Source organism: Camellia sinensis, chromosome 7 (assembly GCF_055761805.1).
Source record: "Camellia sinensis isolate YWXY chromosome 7, ASM5576180v1, whole genome shotgun sequence".
Lineage (NCBI taxonomy): Eukaryota > Viridiplantae > Streptophyta > Magnoliopsida > Ericales > Theaceae > Camellia > Camellia sinensis.
The window spans coordinates 4,325,901-4,345,678 of NC_138967.1; the positions used below are offsets into that span (position 1 = coordinate 4,325,901).

The following is a 19,778-nucleotide window of genomic DNA, read 5'->3' on the forward strand; positions in this document are numbered from 1 at the left end:
AGTAATGGATTCTCTAAGAAAATGGAGAGAACCCGGAGGAGGACCAATGGTTACCCCGGGGGGAGCTTTCTCTCTCTAGATTCTAGAGAGAGAGGCTTTGCTTTTTTCCCCAAGTGGTAGGATTTTATATTATAGTGTTATATTTGGAAAAAGTAAGAAGTTTTTTTTGTATGTTACATTAGAGCATTACACTAAGGAATTTTTGTGTGTTATATTAAAGTGTTACATTAAGGAGTTTTTTTTTGTGTTATATTAGAGTGTTATGTTTGGAAAAAATATGCTAAGGAGTTTTTTTGTGTGTTACATTAGAGTGTTACAATAAGAAATTTTTTTGTGTGTTACTTTAAAGTGTTACATTAAGTAGTTTTTTTGGAGTGTTATATTGGAGTATTACGTTTGGGAAAAGTACAGTAAGAAATTTTTTTTTATGTGTTACATTAGTGTTATGTTTGGATGTTAATTAATGTCAATGTTACAATAGGGATGAACAACACAAAAAGGAATGAACACCACACCAATAACACCACAAACGGGATAACATCATCCACCTACAAATCACTCCACTAAATCCCCACAAAAAAAAAAAAAAAAAAAATGGAAACTTAAAACCTACCTTACCCACGCACACCCAACATTAGGAAACAATCCAAACAAAATCACACACAAGGATAAACAAGTAAACTTTCAATCCCAAATCAAGGAAATGCAGCATACCCAAAATAAAAAGGACTAATTGGCTTGAAAGAAAACTTCTAGGACTAAATGAAATAACTTTTCTCCAAATAGGATTTATGAGTAATTGTTCCCATTTTTAAAGGAGAATTCTATTATACATATTTCTTATCATATGTATTCTTAGTTACATTATTATTTTTTTTTCTTTAGTTATGACTACGAGCATCGCCAACAGTAGTAAGCATTTTACTTACCTAAATATTATTATAAAATATACATTTTATTTTACCTATCAACTGTTTAATCTTAGAGAGTGAGTTGTCCATTACCATCTCTATATGGTGACAACTAAGGATACGTGTATCGGATCTTTAAAATGATACCACGGCGAAGCCATTGAGTAACAAAGAAAAGAATGAATACAAGAATTGCCGAAAAAAAAATTTTGTATTAATAAAATTTGGAATCATTCATATAATGAACTAAACAATTACGAAGAAACCAGTCAAGGAGGGAAGGTGACATTGAAGGGATACAGTCCATCCATATCATCATTTACAAGTATGATGGTAGGGATGCCCCTTTTTACATATTTGTCCTTTCCATACTTGACGTTTACAGTCAAATCCCTCTGAGATCCTACTAAAGCCTTAAGAGTCTCAGTGGGGATTGTTTTATATCTAATATCATCTATTACCTTAAATAATGCAAAATTGTCAAAATTAGAAAAAGACAATTTATTTTAAAAATAATTATGACGTCCTAATGATTTGGCCCATTGTGTCTTGTCGGATCGTGACTTCCCACAAAGGTAGAGAAATGTTGGTCGTTCTGGGCCGGTTCCGGACTCCTGTTAGACGGAAATGCAGGTCCAAAATCAGAACATGTTAGATGAGATGGTTGATGCAAATTATTTAATTTATTTTTTAATTCGAAGTCTTCTCGAATGACTTCGTTTGCACAGTCTTTACATAAAATAAATCTGTATGTCCATCTACTTACGAAAAAAATATTATCCTTCACCCATTGGGACAATTGTGGAGGAAGGGGGGGGAAGTTTGTGAATTTGGATGTGAATTTGGTTGTCCGCAAAATGGTGAATGGATTGTGATCTGAGTACCAGATCCATTGGTCGTTAGTCCAGAATGTTTCTAAGGAAAGAGGCCTTATTAGTGGAGTCGTTGATAAGGTCCCTCCATAGTTCATTCTGGGATTTGGTATCTGGAGATCTACCAGAAGGTCGAAAAGCCCCCCACTCGATATGGTTTCCCTCCTTGGAGAGATACTTTTTGTAGTTTGTGGAGGAATGGAGACGTTGGATGTTTGGGTGAAACACTGACCCATTGTCTGTAGAAATATCAAAGAAATTAGAATTTGTTATGTCTAATTTCTTGTCGCGTTGGATCATCACATGGGAATGTAAATCCCCATCTTGATGATGTTCCTGTGCGACCATAATATATTGTAAATCGAAAGAAATTCGTAAAAGACAGAGAAAATAATCCAAAATGAAATTAGGAGATAGAGGACATTTGGGGTAAGTAATAAAAGCATTTTTGGCTTGGAAACGGAAAGAATTTGGTTTTCTGGGCATAGTGGTGTATAGAAAGAAGAAAACCTAGTTTTGGAAGAAGGAGAGTAAAACAACGTAGTTTTTGGGTTCCTCTCCGTACAATTTAAAAATGGGCTTGTATTCTCGCTAGGGAATGGAGGTACCTCTATATAAAGGTAACATTTGTGCTTAAGCCTTAGGTGGGGCGTTAATATTACCACCCCGCCCCCTTTACTATGTGTCTCGAATCTTTAGAATGATACCATGGCGAAGCCGTTGCGTAAAAAAGAAAAGAATGAATACAAGAATTGCCAAAAAAAGAAATTGTATTAATAAAATTTGGAGTCATACATATAATGAATTAAACAATTACAATGAAACCGGTCAAGGAGGGAAGGTGACATAGAAGGGATCCAGTCCATATCACCATTTACAAGTATGATGGCAGGGATGCCCCTTTTTACATATTTGGCATTTCCATACTTGGCGTTTACAGTCAAATCCCTCTGAGATCCTACTAAATCCTTAAGAGTCTCAGTGGGGACTGTTTGATATCTAATATCATTTATTACATTCAATAATGCAAAATTGTCAAAATTAGAAAAATACAATTTATTAAAAAAATAATTATGACGTCCTAATGATCTGGCCCACTATGTTATTTTATGACATTTATTTGTAAAAATAAACGACAAATATTATCTAAAAATTAGACCATTCATTTTTTGAAAAAAAAAATACAATAAACTAATATAACTACAGATCAACTTGATCTCTTTAATGAATGATCTACACATTATGATCTAAAAAATAAATGTTCGAATTATTGAGACAGGACTTTTGATAACTCCCACGAGCCCGAACAACACGGTTCAATATAAAATTGTCGTTTGGCTAGGGCTTTTTTAACTGGCTTTTTTGAATTGAGATTTTTTTAGCTTGGGACTAAAAAGTTTGTTTGGGTTAACATTTTGATTTTTTTGAGTGAAAAAATATAATGATTATAATTTGGATCTGAGATTTTATCTTATTAACTTATTTAGTCTATTATCTTTTGTTTTTTTTAATTATTACTTAGTCTGTTATCTTCCTTTTTTTTTTTTTTTAATCCAAAAAATCCTAGCCAAACGAAAGACAAGCGGATCCTTTTTTTTAAATGTATATATATTTGTTTTAAAAAGTTTTTAAGTCTTTCCATGTTACAAGATCTTAAAATTTTTATAAATGTATGGACCAAATTTCGACGAGTTTACTAAATACGGGGAAAAAAAAAATTGTGTTGAATGAACTCTTAATCAAAATTGGTCATTTTTATTTTAAAACAAAATTCTAATCTAAAAATATTTAAAAAGGAAAAAAAAATGTTATTCTCAACTTGTTTTGCGAAAATTTTATTGGAGTGATTTTTCATGGTGCAGTACAGACTTGGTTTAGAAATTGGCTAGTTTGGTTGCCTTTTTAATTATTTTATGAGATGAAAAAAAAGTTATATTTGAGTTGATTTGTAAAATTTTTTTTAATTAAATAAATGATTGTGAGAAAAAAAATTATTTAATATATAAAATTTGATATTTTATTTTATTAATTATTTAAATATTTTTTATATATATTTATTCACTATTTTAACCAAAAAGGCTATTCCAACATTTTTGTTTGCAAAATATTGAAAATCCAATTAAAGAGGTACGGACAGGAGTTAGTGGGCTCACCCTAGATTCACTTTAATGATGTTTTTGTGCGGTCTACGAGTAAATCACCGATACAAATTAGGGGTGCAACTCGGGCAGGTTCGGTCGGATTGGGGGTCTGTCCAAGCCCGACCCGAATTGTATTTGGCAGTGCCCAAGCCCGACCATGAACCCGAGCATTGCTGCCCAAGCCCGGCCCGAGCTTTGTATTTTGAGCTCGGGTTAGCCCGAATTGCCCGAATTGCCCGAATTACCCGAATTGCCCGAGTCCAGAAACCTGTAGGTACATCTAAGGGTAGACATAAAAGATGCTAATCTAATGGTAGAAGACTAACAAAAAATAAATAAAAAATAAAAATTAAGACTAACTCTTTTACTTAATAGAAGACTAACCAAAAAAAAATAAAAAATAAAAATTAAGACTAACTCTTTTACTTAATTTATATATATTATATAATTTATTAAATTATATATATATTATATATTATATAATTTATATAATATATTAAATTCAATTCGGGTTCGGGTTGCTCGGGTTGGCCATTAGTTCTGCCCAAGCCCGGCCCGAATTGCAATTCGGGCATCAAAATTTTGCCCAAGCCCGTCCAGATTGCAAGATATAGTTGCCCAAGCCCTAAAAAAACTCGGGCTGGGCTCGGGTTGCTCGGGTTGAGCCCGCCCGAGTTGCACCCCTAATAGAAATAATTAAATTGATCAAAAATCAATGCTCATGTAATTAAACCATATTTATGCTCATATGAAGCATCTATTTTTAAGGGTGAAATATCAATAAATTTTAAAATATAATTTAATAAATGGTTTAGTCTTTTCTTTTTTCTTATAAATCCAAAGGTCGGGTGTCTCTATTTGCACACCACATTTGGTCTCAAGGCACATTACTTCTTAATGCACACCAAACACAAATTTGACTTTATTATTTTTGCTTAATACACACCATCCATTTTCAAATATACCTAAAATGTCCTCATCTTCTTCAACCATCCCACCAACCCCAACCCCAACCCTAACCCTAACCCTAACCCTAGCCGCCGCCGGCCGTCGCCTCTCCTTCCTTCTTCTTCGGCGAATCTCTTCCTCACTCCTCCATCCATCACTCTCCCTGCCTTACCACTTCCAACCACAGTCCCAAACCCTTCCACCCGCTTCTTCCCTCCACCACTGGCTCAACCACCTCCCCATCATAACAAGGGTGCATAGCAAGATATTTAATAGCAGCCTACATATACACAACAACATATGTAAAACAGACACAGAACTATCTTTTTATTTCCTAAAATAAAAAATTTGAAACTCTTTATTAACTTGCTAGTAACTGGAGCTTAAACATAGAATATATAGCTGGAAATTTGTTCAGAAATGTGAAGTTTTGCAATGTCATAATATGATATCCACCCTTTATGAACTAAAAGAAAAAACAAGAAACTAACAAGGGATACAAAGCACAAAAACAAAACCAGTCACCCTCAGCACAATATACCAAAAAAAAAAAAGGACAAAACAAAACACTATACATCATCAAAATATTAAAAGCTGCAACCAAATGGGTTAAACACAGACCTCCACATGAAATTCAAATATAAAATGACCTATACGACACAAAATAGATCATATCAAATATAGTCAGAAATTTATTTATTTATTTTTTTTTTTGAGTGATACGATCTGACAATCATCCCAATACTAGCTAAAAAAATGAAGATTTGAAATAAAATTCTATGCGATCTAGGGTTATGCGAGTCTAAATTGAAATTCTGACTGAGGTTTTTATCAAGGGTCTTGGTGAATTAATTTAAAAAAAAAAAAACCAATTAAATTCTTTCACTGTCACGAATTAGGCGGTGGAGAGTGGTGGTGTGTGGGGGGTGTATTGATATTCTTTTGTGGTTATTTTGGTCATTTTATGTAAGGTCATTATTGTAATAAAAAATAATCAATTAATGGTGTGCCTTGAGACTATATGTGGTGTGCAAATAGAGGCACCTCTCATTAAAGTGAAAATTACATAAAAAGGTAGTCACTTACACATTTGGATTTAATTTTTTAGGGATAAAAGTGATTTTTTCAAAATGTAAAATTACATATATAGGCAATTTACACTATAGAAGTTTAGGATATTCCCTCATTCTAGAACAAATTACACATTACGAACACAAACCTAAACTCTAATGTAGCATTCTAATAACGTAACATTTCAATGTAACACACTAAAAAACTCATTGGTGAACTTTTCCCAAATGTAACAACGTAACACTCAAAAAAAAATTCTTTGGTGTACGTTTTCCAAACGTAATGCTCCAAAGTTAAAAAAAAAAAAAAAAAAATTTCTTAGTGTACTTTTTCCAAACGTAACACTTCAATCATTGTAATTTCAAACGTAACACTCCAATGTAACATACAAAACACTAAAAAAACTCCTTAATGTAATTTTTTCAAACGTAACACTCACAGTTTGAAATGATTTGAAAAATCTCATATATATATATATATATATATATATATATTTTAATGTTACATTGGAGTGTTACGTTTAGAAAAAGTACACTAAGAAATTTTGTTTGTTTGTTTGGTTTTTTTGATTTTGTTTTGTTTTGTTTTTTTTTTTTGTGTATTACGTTAGAATGTTACACTAAGGATTTTTTATGTGTTACGTTAGAGTGTTACAATAAGGAATTTTTTTAAAGTATTATATTATAGTGCTACATTTGGAAAACCTAAAAAGTTTTTTTGTATGTTACATTAGCGCATTGCACTAAGGAGTTTTTGTGTATTACATTAAAGTGTTACATTAAGGAGTCTTTTACGTTATATTAGAATGTTACGTTTGGAAAAAATACACTAAGGAGTTTTTTATGTGTTACATTAGAGTGTTACAATAAGAAATTTTTTTGTGCGTTACTTTAGAATGTTACATTATGTAGTTTTTTTGGAGTGTTATATTGGAGTATTACGTTTGGGAAAAGTACTTTAGAATGTTACATTATGTGTTACATTTGTGTTACGTTTGGATGTTAATTAATGTCAATGTTACAATAGGGATTAGCAACATAAAAAGGAACGAACACCACACCAATAACATCACAAACGGGATAACATTATCCATCTACAAATCACTCCACTAAATCCCTATCCAAAAAAAAAAAAAAAAATGAAAACGTAAAAATCTACCTTACCCACGCACACCCAAGATTAAGAAACAGTCCAAACAAAATTACACATAAGAGCAAACAAGCAAACTTTCAATCCCAAATCAAGGAAATACAACATACCTAAAATAAAAAGGACTAATTGGTTTGAAAGAAAACTTCTAGGACTAAATGGAATAACTTTTCTCCAAATAGGATTTATGAATAAATTTTCCTATTTTTAAAGGAGAATTCTATTATACACATTCCTTATCATATGTATTTTTAGTTACGTTTTCTTTTTTTCTTTAGTTATGACTAATAGCATCTCCAATGGTAGTAGGCATTTTACCTATCTAAATATTACTATAAAGTGTTATTTTATTTTACATATTAACTGTTTTATGTTGATAGAGAGATACATATTTTGGGTGTGTATGCGATTAGAGACATGGTTTTGTGCTTGAATAAGTTCATTTTTTCTGGACTTGTTTGTGGGATTATTATATAGTATTATTATTACTATTGTTTTGTTTTTTTAAATATATATATATATATATATATATATATTTTTAATTAGAAAGTGGGTCTCTCTGATGAGTGGTGTGGATCCAGCTCATGTATGAGCCTAACTAACTCCACGCCAGCCAAAGCCCAAGAACATTATATTATTATTATTATTATTATTATTATTATTATTATTATTCCAATAATTTAGGATGTACCTTAAAATCATTCAAACATTTTTATTTACAGTATTGTTTTGTTTTAACAATCAATTTCGGATTCCCATAAATAAAATAAAAAAATAAATCAATTTGGGATTGAATTGCCAAAATGATAAGTCATTATTTTTTTTAAAATTGACTTACTTATAATTTTAAGAGAGATTAATGTAATTTATCCTTTAAAGATTCACAATGAAGGATAATTATCATGTATGGAAGAGAGTAAATTCAACCTTTTTTTTTTTTTTTTTATTAGCAAAAGAGAACTTTATTGATGACGAAAACATACAAATACATATGAGATGAACATCAATAACTTGGTGGAAGAGCAGAAGCGCATCAAAGCTAACAACCCAATTCCAACTAGGTTGGCACCGAGAAGAAAGTCCAATCATCTGCGAGCTCAACCACATAGGGATGGTGAGAGACCATGCCCAGAAATAAAATAAAGACCCCAAAAACTGAACCCCCAAATCACCATGCAACACCCAAATAATTCCAGCAACAAGCAGCTCCTAATAAGCCCACAGACCTCATGCAGACCACACTCCAAAGAACTCCAGACCAATTCAATAGCATCATCTATAATCACCACCTAGCTAGCAGCAGCAGTGGCAAAACCTGTGATGACTATATTCTCCACCCAGCCAACAAATTCAGCAGCAGCACAGATCAGACCAGCAGCATTAGCGGCAACTCTAGATCTGCATCCAATATTGCAAACTTCTCCAGTTCCCCTGCAGCTGAAAACTGCCAACGGCTAGACACCATATAACACCACATCCTATAACACCACACAACAAACCAACTGCAACATCATATAACATCACATCCTCAAAGGCATCTACGGATCAGCTGTGATATAGCCTCCAAATTTGGTTGAGCTCCCCTAAATAAACACTCATTAATTGCATGGTGGTAAAAATAATGTTTAAGAGTAGATATGTAATGCTCAAAAAGTCAAGAGGTAAATTGGATATTCACTTGCCAAAATTACTTCATTCTTTATTTATTAAGCTTTTAATTGAATGAATTGATCATCAAGTAAATAATGGGTTTATGTATTTCTTCTTTATCATTTCATCAAATTTCCAAGCTTTCTTTTTTCGCAAATAATAAATCATAAGTTGAATGTTTTAGAAACAAATCTGTTAGATAACCAATTTTTCTATCAAAATAATTTACACCATATTTAGTTAGACTGTTTTTTAATCATAAATTTGAGTATAAATTTAAAAATAAAAAAATAAAAAGACATTAAAAAAATGAGTGAAATGTAGTTTAAAATTTATTTAAATAGATTAATGTAAATAATTTTATTTTTTTAAAAAAAATTATTCAAAACTTGTAGCATTTTGGTCACTTGAACCACAATTCAAGGTTCAAATGAGGGAATTTAATATTTTACCATTTTCATGTAGTGGGCAAATAATATTCCTATGGTAATAAAACTAATTATCATGTAACCCTACCCGTTAATTGGGATCATTGAAATATTAGTATTCAAATTATGAAGAACATGTGACATATATTAATCTTAGAGAGTGAGTTGTCCATTACCATCTCTATATAGTGACAACTAAGGATACGTGTCTCGGATCTTTAGGATGATACCACGGCGAAGCCGTTGAGTAAAGAAAAAAGATGAATGAATACAAGAATTGCCAAAAAAAGAAATTGTGTGAATAAAATTTGGAATCATACATATAATGAACTAAACAATTACAATGAAACCAGTCAAGGAGGGAAGGTGAGATTGAACGGATCCAGTCCATATCATCATTTACAAGTATGATGGTAGGGATGCCCCCTTTTACATATTTGTCCTTCCCATGCTTGACATTTATAGTCAAATCCCTCTGAGATCCTACTAAAGCCTTAAGAGTTTCAGTGGTGATTGTTTTATATCTAATATCATCTATTACATTAAATGATGCAAAATTGTCAAAATTAGAAAAAGACAATTTATTAAAAAAATAATTATGACGTCCTAATGACCTGGCCCACTGTGTCTTGCCAAATCGTGACCTCCCACAGAGGTAGAGAGATAGACGGAAATGCAAGTCCAAAATCAGAACATGTTAGATGAGATGGTTGATGCAAATTATTTAATTTATTTTTTAATTCAAAGTCTTCTCGAATGACTTCGTTTGCACAGTCTTTACATAAAATAAATCTATATGTCCATCTACTTACGAATAAAATACTATCCTTCACCCATTGGGACAATTGTGGAGGAAGGAGGGGGAAGTCTGTGAATTTGGGTGTGTAAGGCGACAACGTTTCGCGAAAATGGTTGTCTGCAAAATGGTGAATGGATTGTGATCTGAGTACCAGATCCATTGTTTGTTGTTCCAGAACATTTCTGAGGAAGGAGGCCTTATCTATGGAGTCGTTGATAAGGTCCCTCTAGAGTTCATTATGGGATTTGGTATTTGGAGATCTACCTGAAGGTCGAAAAGCTCCCCACTCGATATGGTTTCCCTCATTGGAGAGATACTTTCTGGAGTTTGTGGGGGAATGTCGACGTTGGATGTTTGGCTGAAACACTGATCCATTGTCTGCAGGAATATCAAAGAAATTAGAATTTGTTATGTCTAATTTCTTGTTGCACTGGATCGTCACATGGGAATGTAAATCCCCATCTTGATGATGTTCCTGTGCGACCATAATGTATTGTAAATCGAAATCAATTCGTAAAAGACTGAGAAAATAATCCGAATGAAATTAGGAGGTAGAGGACATTTGGGGTAAGTAATAAAAGCATTTTTGGCTTGGAAACGGAAAGAATTTTTTTTTCTGGGCATAGTGGTGTATAGAAACAAGAAAACCTTGTTTTGGAAGAAGGATATTGAAGTTTCTAAGCTGAAGCAGAATAGCAGTTCAACTGCTTCAACTGATTCTGTTACAACCAATGCTGCAACTGATTCTGTTATATCAGCTACACCAAGAAGATTCCCAAAGCCTCTACCATCTCAGCCATACAGTGGTCACTATCACTCTGTTGTAACAACTTAGAGGTTACATACAAGTTTATAAATAAGCATTGTAAATCAACATTGATGTATCTCTGAAAAAAAGATAATACAATAGGTTCTTTCATTTCTTCAAAGGAAAGTAAAACAACGTAGTTTTTGGGTTCCTCTCCGTACAATTTAAAACTGGGCTTGTATTCTCATTAGGGAATGGAGGTACCTCTATATAGAGGTAATGTTTGTGTGTATGCCTTAGGCGGGGCGTTAATATTATTGGCCCGCCCGCTTTACTACCTGTCTCGGATCTTTATAATGATATCACGGCGAAGCCGTTGAGTAAAAAAGAAAAAAATGAATACAAGAATTGCCGAAAAAAGAAATTTTATTAATAAAATTTGGAGTGATACATATAATGAACTAAACAATTACAATGAAACCAGTCAAGGAGGGAAGGTGACATTGAAGGGATGCAGTTCATATCATCATTTACAAGTATGATGGTAAGGTTGCCCCTTTTTACATATTTTTCCTTCCCATACTTGACGTTTACAGTCAAATCCCTTTGAGATCCTACTAAAGCCTTAAGAGTCTTAGTGGGGATTGTTTTATATCTAAGATCATCTATTACATTCAATAATGTAAAATTGTCAAAATTAGAAAAATACAATTTATTAAAAAAAATAATTATGAAGTCCTAATGATCTGGCTACTATGTTATTTTATGGCATTTATTTGTAAAAATAAACAAGTATTATTTAAAAATTAGACCATTCATTTGTTAAAAAAATATATATAATAAACTAATATAACTACAGATCAACTTGATCTTTTTAATGAATGATCTACACATTATGATTTAAAAAATAAATGTTCGAATTATTGAGACGAGACTTATGATAAGTTTCACGACCCCGAACAACATGGCTCGGTATAAAATTGTCATTTAGTTAGGGCTTTTCAGTTGGCTTTTTTAAATAGAGACTTTTTAGCTTGGGACTAAAAAGTTCGTTTGGGTTAACATTTTTTTTTTTTTGAGTGAAAAAATATAATGATTATGATTTAGATATGAGATTTTATCTTATTAACTTATTTAGTCTATTACCTTTTGTTTTTTTTTTTTTTTTAATCCAAAAAATCCTATCCAAACGAAAGACAAGCGGATCCTTTTTTCAAATGTATATGCATTTGTTTTAAAAAAAACTTTTTAAGTCTTTCCATGTTACAAGATCTTAAAATTTTTATAAATGTTTGGACCAAATTTCGACGAGTCTAGTAAGTCCTTGTTTGGAAAGTAACTTTTTTAGCTTAAAAGTAAAAAAGTCACTAAAAAACTCAAAAAGCCAACATCATATATTAAAAAGTCAAAGATTTCATTTTTTTCTATTTTTTGCATATTTTTTTGTAAAAAACTAAAAAGTTATCCCAAATATACTAGTTTTTTTTATATCATATTTTAGTCAAAAAGCTAAAAAATTATTAAAAAACATATTCCCAAACGAGGCCTAAATACGGGAAAAAACAAATTTGTGTTGAATGAAATCTTAATAAAAAATGGTCATTTTTATTTTAAAACAAAATTCTATTTTGAAAATATTTAAAAAGAAAAAAAAATGTTATTATCAACTTGTTTTGCCAAAATTTTATTGGAGTGATTTTTCATGGTGCAGTACAGTTTAGTTGCCTTTTTAATTATTTTATGAGATGAAAAAAATTGTATTTGAGATGGTTTGGAATTTTTTTTGTAATTAAATAAATAATTGTGAGAAAAAAATAATTATTTAATATATAAAATTTGACATTTTATCTTATTAATTATTTAAATATTTTTCATATTTATTCACTATTTTAACCAAAAAAAACTATTCCTACATTTTTTGTTTGCAAAATATTGAAAATCCAATTAAAGAGCTACTGATAGGAGTTCGTGGGCTCACCCTAGATTCACTTTAATGATGATTTTGTGCGGTCTGCGAGTAAATCATCAATACAAATAATTAAATTGATCAAAAATCAATGCTCATGTAATTAAATCATATTTATGCTTATATAATGAACACTACAAGAAATAATAATTTTTGCGACGTTTTTTTAACGGCGTTTTCGTAAACATCATCTTTATTAATATTTAACGATGTTTTAAAAACGTCGCATATTTATTTAATTAAAACAACACCGTTTTATGATCAAAGGTGTTTAAAAGCACCTCCAAATGCTGTACATCACACGCGCCTATTTTGAATATGAGAATAAAGCTTTGTAAACCCTCAGGTCTTCAGACATAAATATTGAATCCTCTGAACCCTTATCCTCACGTTGCGCCTCTCTCTCAATCCTCTCTAAACCCTTATCCTCACGTCGCCTCTCTCTCAATCCTCTCTAAACATTGAATCTCACATTCAAATCTCACAAATTCACCGATTTCGAAGCTCTACCTCCACCACCATCTGCACCGGCGAGGTAGCGAGATTCATCGATTCAAATCTCACAGATTCACCGATTTCATATCGATCTGCACCGCCACCGCGATTTCGATTCAGATTGGTCTGCACTGCCACCCCGATTTTGATTCTCTCTCTAGATCTCTCTCTCAGAGATTCATCTTTGATTTCATCTCAGAGCGATTTTGATTTCTCTCTCTCTCTCGATTTCAAAGCTCCACCGCCACAACCATCTATGCAAGCTTCCATGGCTTAGCACCTCATCTTCTTATCTCTTCCACTTTGTATATACATATATATATATATGTATATTTATCGATTCTCTCATGTACATGCACGTATCTGTATAGACACCGATCGATAATGGAGTAGAGCTTCTTCGATTTGATCTATTTTCTACACTGCCCAGGCCTTACCGAGACATTCCTCGACGTTTTACTCTCCTCAGTCCTGATTTGGCTCGCTATCATGATCAGCCTTGTTATCGGTTGGTTCTAGCGCCCTAGGTGGACCGGTTTTTAACCGCACATCATGTTCGGTTTCTTCTATATAGGTGTGTGTGTACATTAGTACTAACATTCTATGAATTTAGTGAGCAATCATTTTAGTTGTTGAGGTTTTTAATGTAATCTTTGGGATAATAAAGTATTTTTCATTGATTATAGGTCGGCTTCCTAACACAAAGAGGTTGAATTTGGAAGCTGTAGGTGTTGAGCTTGACGAGATGGGAGCCGTAAAGGTTAATAACTTTTTCTTCGTCTTTTATTGCATTTGTTGTTCTTTGATGTGATGATGTGTGTATGGCATTGGCAGTGTTTAAAAAATTATGAACAAGAGTGAGATTGTATTTATGATGGTTTTTTTTTTTTTTGGGTTAGTTTTTCAGTGCTACGTGTATCAGAGATGGTTGAGTTTATTTTGGGGGTTTTTCACAGCATTTGCTCACTACTACTTCTCCCTTGTTTGGTTAACAATGTTTTCACCTAGATCTATTATTTCATGGCCTATTTGATGTTGGTGATTCAAAATTGTTTTGCTTGTGAAAAAAATGTATGTACCATGAGAAGTTAACTTCTTTGAGGTTCCCTACCCCTTTCATCTTGTATTTCAGGTGGATGAGTTCTCTCGCACAAACGTTCCTAGCATATGGGCTGTTGGTGATGTCACAAATAGATTGAATCTTACTCCCGTGGCCTTAATGGAAGGCACCTGCTTTTCAGTGTGTGCTCAATTTGTACCCTGATTAGTTATCATCATTGAATTCTCATTTTTTTTTCCGTTATTAATTCATCATTCAATTCTTTGCTTTGCCTGCAGAAAACTGTTTTTGGTGGACAGCCTACCAAACCTGACTACAGCAATGTACCTTGTGCTGTATTCTGGTAAAGTTTCTTCTGTTCTAGCAAATGCTTCATTTTTCTTCCCTCATATAATTCACCTGAGAGTATCCATCAGTATAATGGAAGTGCTAAAATTGTTCTTGGTGCAGTTTTAAAGTTTTTATTCATATTCAGAGCTTGATAGAAATAAGTTGTTCCAGTAGTTTCATTTTTCTAATGAACCAATTCTATTTATCTTTTTATTGAAATTTGTTTGTGATATATGATTAGCTTGTGTTTTTTTGTTGTTTTACAGCATACCACCTCTTTGTGTTGTTGGACTAAGTGAAGAAGAGGCTATTGAGCAAGCAAAGGGTGATATTTCGATTTTTACATCAACGTTCAATCCTATGAAGAACACTGTCTCAGGGTATGTGATTGGACATCTAATTTAGTAGATAACTTTATAAGCTTAGAGGGAAACAACTTACCTTTTTGGTGTAGGAATTTGTTGTAATGTCATGGCTTGCAAGGCAAGGGATTTAGAATTTCTTCTTTTGATGATTCCTAATGGTTCAGTACTTTGAAGTCATTGGATTTTTTTTTCTAGAAAACATGATTATCTGTGGAATTCCATTTGACGCAATTATGTATACAGACGGCAAGAGAAAAAGGTTATGAAGCTTGTTGTTGATTCTGAGACAGATAAAGTTATTGGAGCATCCATGTGTGGGCCAGATGCACCTGAGATTATGCAGGTATCATTGTCTCTATATCGGGTTTCATAAAGTTCTTAACCTTCAGCTACGTATAGGTTTGAATTCTTCATTCACTTGGAACTGGATAATTCATACTTTGTTGTGATCCTGAATGGATCATTGCATTGGAACCGCGCTACCCTCATGTTTTTTAATCTGGCATCTGAATTTATGTTTGTTAAGCTGTGGGAGATTCTTGTAAGAATGTTTTACGGGGATCGTTTATTGTTAACCCTATGTGGATTGTTGCTTCATTAACCTTCTGATTGTTTCAATTGTCTCCAGATCTAATCGTGTGGTACATAAGTGATAACGGCCACAGGAAATGGGAACAGGGGATCTGGCCTTGTTATCGGTTGGTCGCTGACATTCGTCATTCGTTACGCTGGTAGCTGATATAGTGGTCCACTTCACGTGTTGCAATGCTGGCGCTAGATGAGTCATAGAGTTTGCTAATTTTACTTTCTATTGGTTAATATATTTTGGGAAAATTTTGTATTAATTGAGTTTTTAAATTGGGTAAATATTAGTCATTGTCTTATGATTTGGCTTTCATTCACTTCTTCATATTTGTATGCATCTAGGAGTTGGTCCTACCATTATGAAAACATGTGTCCTGGTTTGTGCCTTTTGTTCATTAATTCATCATCTAAGAATGGTGGGTTACGATATTTTGTGACTTTCAGCTATTACTGTCAATAAGTTTATCATATTGGTGATTTGAGCGTTTTCCTTTCATATTGTTTTTCTTTTTTCAATGCTTTTTGGGTTGAATCGAATTTCTTTTGCCTCAAGCACCATGGTTGCAACGGTTGGACTCTTTGTTCTTTTCGTTTTGGGCACTAGCTGGGCATGTGATGCCAGAGAATTAACGACAACCGAACTCTCTAGTAGAGAAACGGTGATATCTGATGTTTCAGGTAGTTCTCTTTTTTCTTTTTTCCTCTTCCAAATTTATATAATTTAAAGATTTTAATGTTCGCAGCGCATGATACTTAAGTATATATCCAAATAAATCAATGTTTTCTGGCTACAGTGTTGCAGATAAATCACCAGGAATCAGAAGGCACAATTAAAGCTTCAGAAGAAGTTGGAAGGAATGAAAATGTGTGCACGCTGTGTGAAGAGTTTGCTGCCAAGGCAATTGAGTACCTCGAGGACAACAAGACTCAGACGGAGATGATTGATATCCTTCACAACACTTGTGCTCGGCTGATCCCTATTGAGCAAAAGGTAGTAACTGACATAAATGCCATTGGATTTGAATAAACTTGTTTGTTCACCATAATCCCGAGCTTTAGGCACTGTCAAGTTTCTCATGCCTAATTTGTAAACACTAATAGAATTAATGAATACCCAATTACCCATTCTAGGTAGTTATTATTAGATAGTGATGTTTTTCGGTGATTGCCACCAAAAACATCTGCAACCACATGATTTTAGCCTTCACTAGTTGATTGGTTATCTTGATCAGCAAGTGTTGGGATTCAAACTGTCTGTTTGCATGAATGGATCTATCATCTTTGTCATGTTGATTTGTATAAAAAATGAGTAGGTTCCCTTCATTTGAATGGCCCATCTTCTTCACATATGGTGATAATTGGAAGACTTACATCTATAATATTTTTTTGGCAGTGCATAACTTTGGTGGACTATTATGTTACTCTCTTATTCTCAGAGATTGAATTATTGCAACCCGAAGATTTCTGCCAAACGTTCTATCTTTGTGAACAAAGGGTACTCGCTTCTCAGTCATTAGCTGAGGATAAGTGTGAAATTTTCCATCTTGCTATTTCGGAAGTTATAGTGAAGTTGAAAGATCCTGACACACAGGTACATATACTTCCAATCATCAGCTGATCTCCAAGAAATACAATTATAAATTGTATCTTTCAATTTACAACTGCAAATTACCTTTGTGACTTTATTTTGTTCTTCAATGTGGATTTCATGTCTAAAACTCATTTCTATCTCTAGAACATTTTCTTTCTAGTTGAGGACGGTAAACTCATTTCTTTATTTTTAATTGTTTATGGATGTAATATTCATTTACATTGCAGATATAAATATAGAAAAAATATAATTTTTTCCTTTATCTCCACCGTATCCGTATCCTTCTATATGTGCCGTACACATCTTAAATACTATATCTAGTACCTTATTGTACGTATTCTCTTATTAGGAAATTTGTTACCCACATTCAATGTTATAAACTCATATTTAGAACTTGTCCTTATTAGGGCTCCTGAAGCGTGGTCCTTGTAGCTGATCTTGTGGTTTTTCCCTATCAGTCTCTTCTTTCAAAATCATCACGTGAATCACTTGGTGTGAATCTAAAGAATGATATCGTTATAATAGATGAGGCTTACAATCTAGCTGACTCTCTTGTCAGCATATATGACTCAAAAAATACAGGTATAAAAATATTACCCTTGTTTTCATGATGGCTTCTTTATTTTCTTATTTTTTTCATTCTTGACTTAAATGACTATAATGTCTGATATTTTTCACTAGCAAGCTTAAATTCTTAATAATGATTATTGGAGAATTTTGGTGAAAGTAAAATCATCAAAAGTTTATGACTATTTATCTTTCTCCTCTATAGTTGGAGCATGTATATTCTCAAGTAGGAAGGTATTTCGAATAACCTACTCTAATTCTGTTTTGAATTGTCATTTTATATTTTGCATTATATTTAAATGTATCAGAAATGTGTTTCCATTTTACTTTGTCCAACTTTTATGCATGTTTGTTGTTCAGCTGCTTCAACAGCAGAGAATTAAGGATCCATGGGTACTAATATAGCTTTGCAGGTAAGGGATAATGCTATTTTCCCTCTCCTGTTCGATTTCTACCTTTTCATCGCTCATACATTTTTCATTCCTGACTTGTTTTGTAGAAAATGGTCTTGCAAGCTGGTGGTGTGAATCTTCCTGGAGTAGGGACAGGACCCACAATAACTGCAGAGACTCCAACCAAAGTTCTATGCTTGACTGAGGTATGATTAATAGTAACCTCTGTAGTTCGACTTTTTTCTTCCCCATGCCAACCCCCTTTACAGTAATTATTGTCTATTCGTGCTAATGGTGTTTCATTTTGGGGTACCATGAAGCTAATTACTGCTGATGAACTGATGGATGATGGAGACTATGAGGAAATTTTAGAGGACATGAGGGAAGAAGAGAAGAAATTTGGTGAGTGTTTCATCCCATAATAGTTACTGTTGTGTTTTAAATTTGTGTGTACACTCTAATGTATGCCTTCCATTAAACAATCATCTCTATGAATTAAAAAGAAATAAAATGATTTGGACATGTGTTATACAAAAGTGCTTAGACAAGGACCTGATTACACCATCTTGTTATGTAGACATTGCATTCATAGCAAAAGATGCAAGTCCACATCCCACTAGTCATAATATTATTTAAAAATCAGAACATATTCTCACTTGACATGTCAAAAATGGACCTAAAAACTCTAAATATAGTAGAATAAGACTTAGAAAATAAGTGGCAGCCTTTTATTTTTAAAACTAAAATACTTTAATTTAAACAATAAATGCTTATTTAAATAAATAAATAAAAGAAAGAGAAGTTGTGGAAGCATTGAGTTTGACTGACCTGATGCTTGATATATTATATTAGATCATGTTTATTTCACTAAAATAGCAATAGATAATTCATCGTCCAAATCACTTTAGCTTTAAACATCCTTAGATGATGAATTTTGACATTTTTTGTTCCTGAGAGAAAAAAAAATGAAAAAAGGTTAAGAATCTGTTGGGTCTGACTAGATCTTATTATATCCTAATTAAACAGCTTGATCACCAACATAACAACAAATTATGATTAGGTATTGGTTACTTCTATATTAAACTCTTAGAATTGTATTATGACCTTTTCTTGGAATTTGTCGGACCTGATAGTATCAAAAATTCATGAATTGTAAAACGTGAAACGAATTGTAAATCGTGCAATTCACCATCGATTCTATTACAAAATAGATTTGCCCATAAATTTGCATTGATATAGGCATGAATCATGAATTTAAGCCTACAACCGATTAATGTTTATGATTAAGCAACTATTCAATTATTATTACACATTATGTACTTGAATGAAAGTTGCCATTGTGTTGTGCTCATGTCTACTGCTTCAGGACTTGTATTTACAGCTGATTGTTTCTTTATAATATACTAGTTTTTTTTGTATCATATTTTAGTCAAAAAGCTAAAAAATTATTAAAAAACATATTCCCAAACGAGGCCTAAATACGGGAAAAAACAAATTTGTGTTGAATGAAATCTTAATAAAAAATGGTCATTTTTATTTTAAAACAAAATTCTATTTTGAAAATATTTAAAAAGAAAAAAAAATGTTATTATCAACTTGTTTTGCCAAAATTTTATTGGAGTGATTTTTCATGGTGCAGTACAGTTTAGTTGCCTTTTTAATTATTTTATGAGATGAAAAAAATTGTATTTGAGATGGTTTGGAATTTTT

At 32.5% G+C, this 19,778-nt stretch overlaps 2 protein-coding genes across 2 annotated transcripts; both read left to right on the forward strand.

The window, feature by feature from the left end:
• Positions 1-13,548: 13,548 nt before the first annotated feature.
• Positions 13,549-15,058, forward strand: LOC145794580 (glutathione reductase, chloroplastic-like). Its single transcript, XM_082876999.1, has 4 exons — positions 13,549-13,752; positions 13,865-13,938; positions 14,311-14,418; positions 14,517-15,058. The coding sequence occupies exons 1-4, from the start codon at positions 13,731-13,733 to the stop codon at positions 14,583-14,585; spliced, it is 273 nt and encodes a 90-aa protein (XP_082733125.1). The 5' UTR covers positions 13,549-13,730; the 3' UTR covers positions 14,586-15,058.
• A 971-nt stretch (positions 15,059-16,029) lies between these two features.
• LOC114267524 (uncharacterized) lies at positions 16,030-17,151 on the forward strand. The gene is made up of 3 exons (XM_082877000.1): positions 16,030-16,196; positions 16,313-16,509; positions 16,912-17,151. The coding sequence occupies exons 1-3, from the start codon at positions 16,034-16,036 to the stop codon at positions 17,134-17,136; spliced, it is 585 nt and encodes a 194-aa protein (XP_082733126.1). The 5' UTR covers positions 16,030-16,033; the 3' UTR covers positions 17,137-17,151.
• Positions 17,152-19,778: the final 2,627 nt, after the last annotated feature.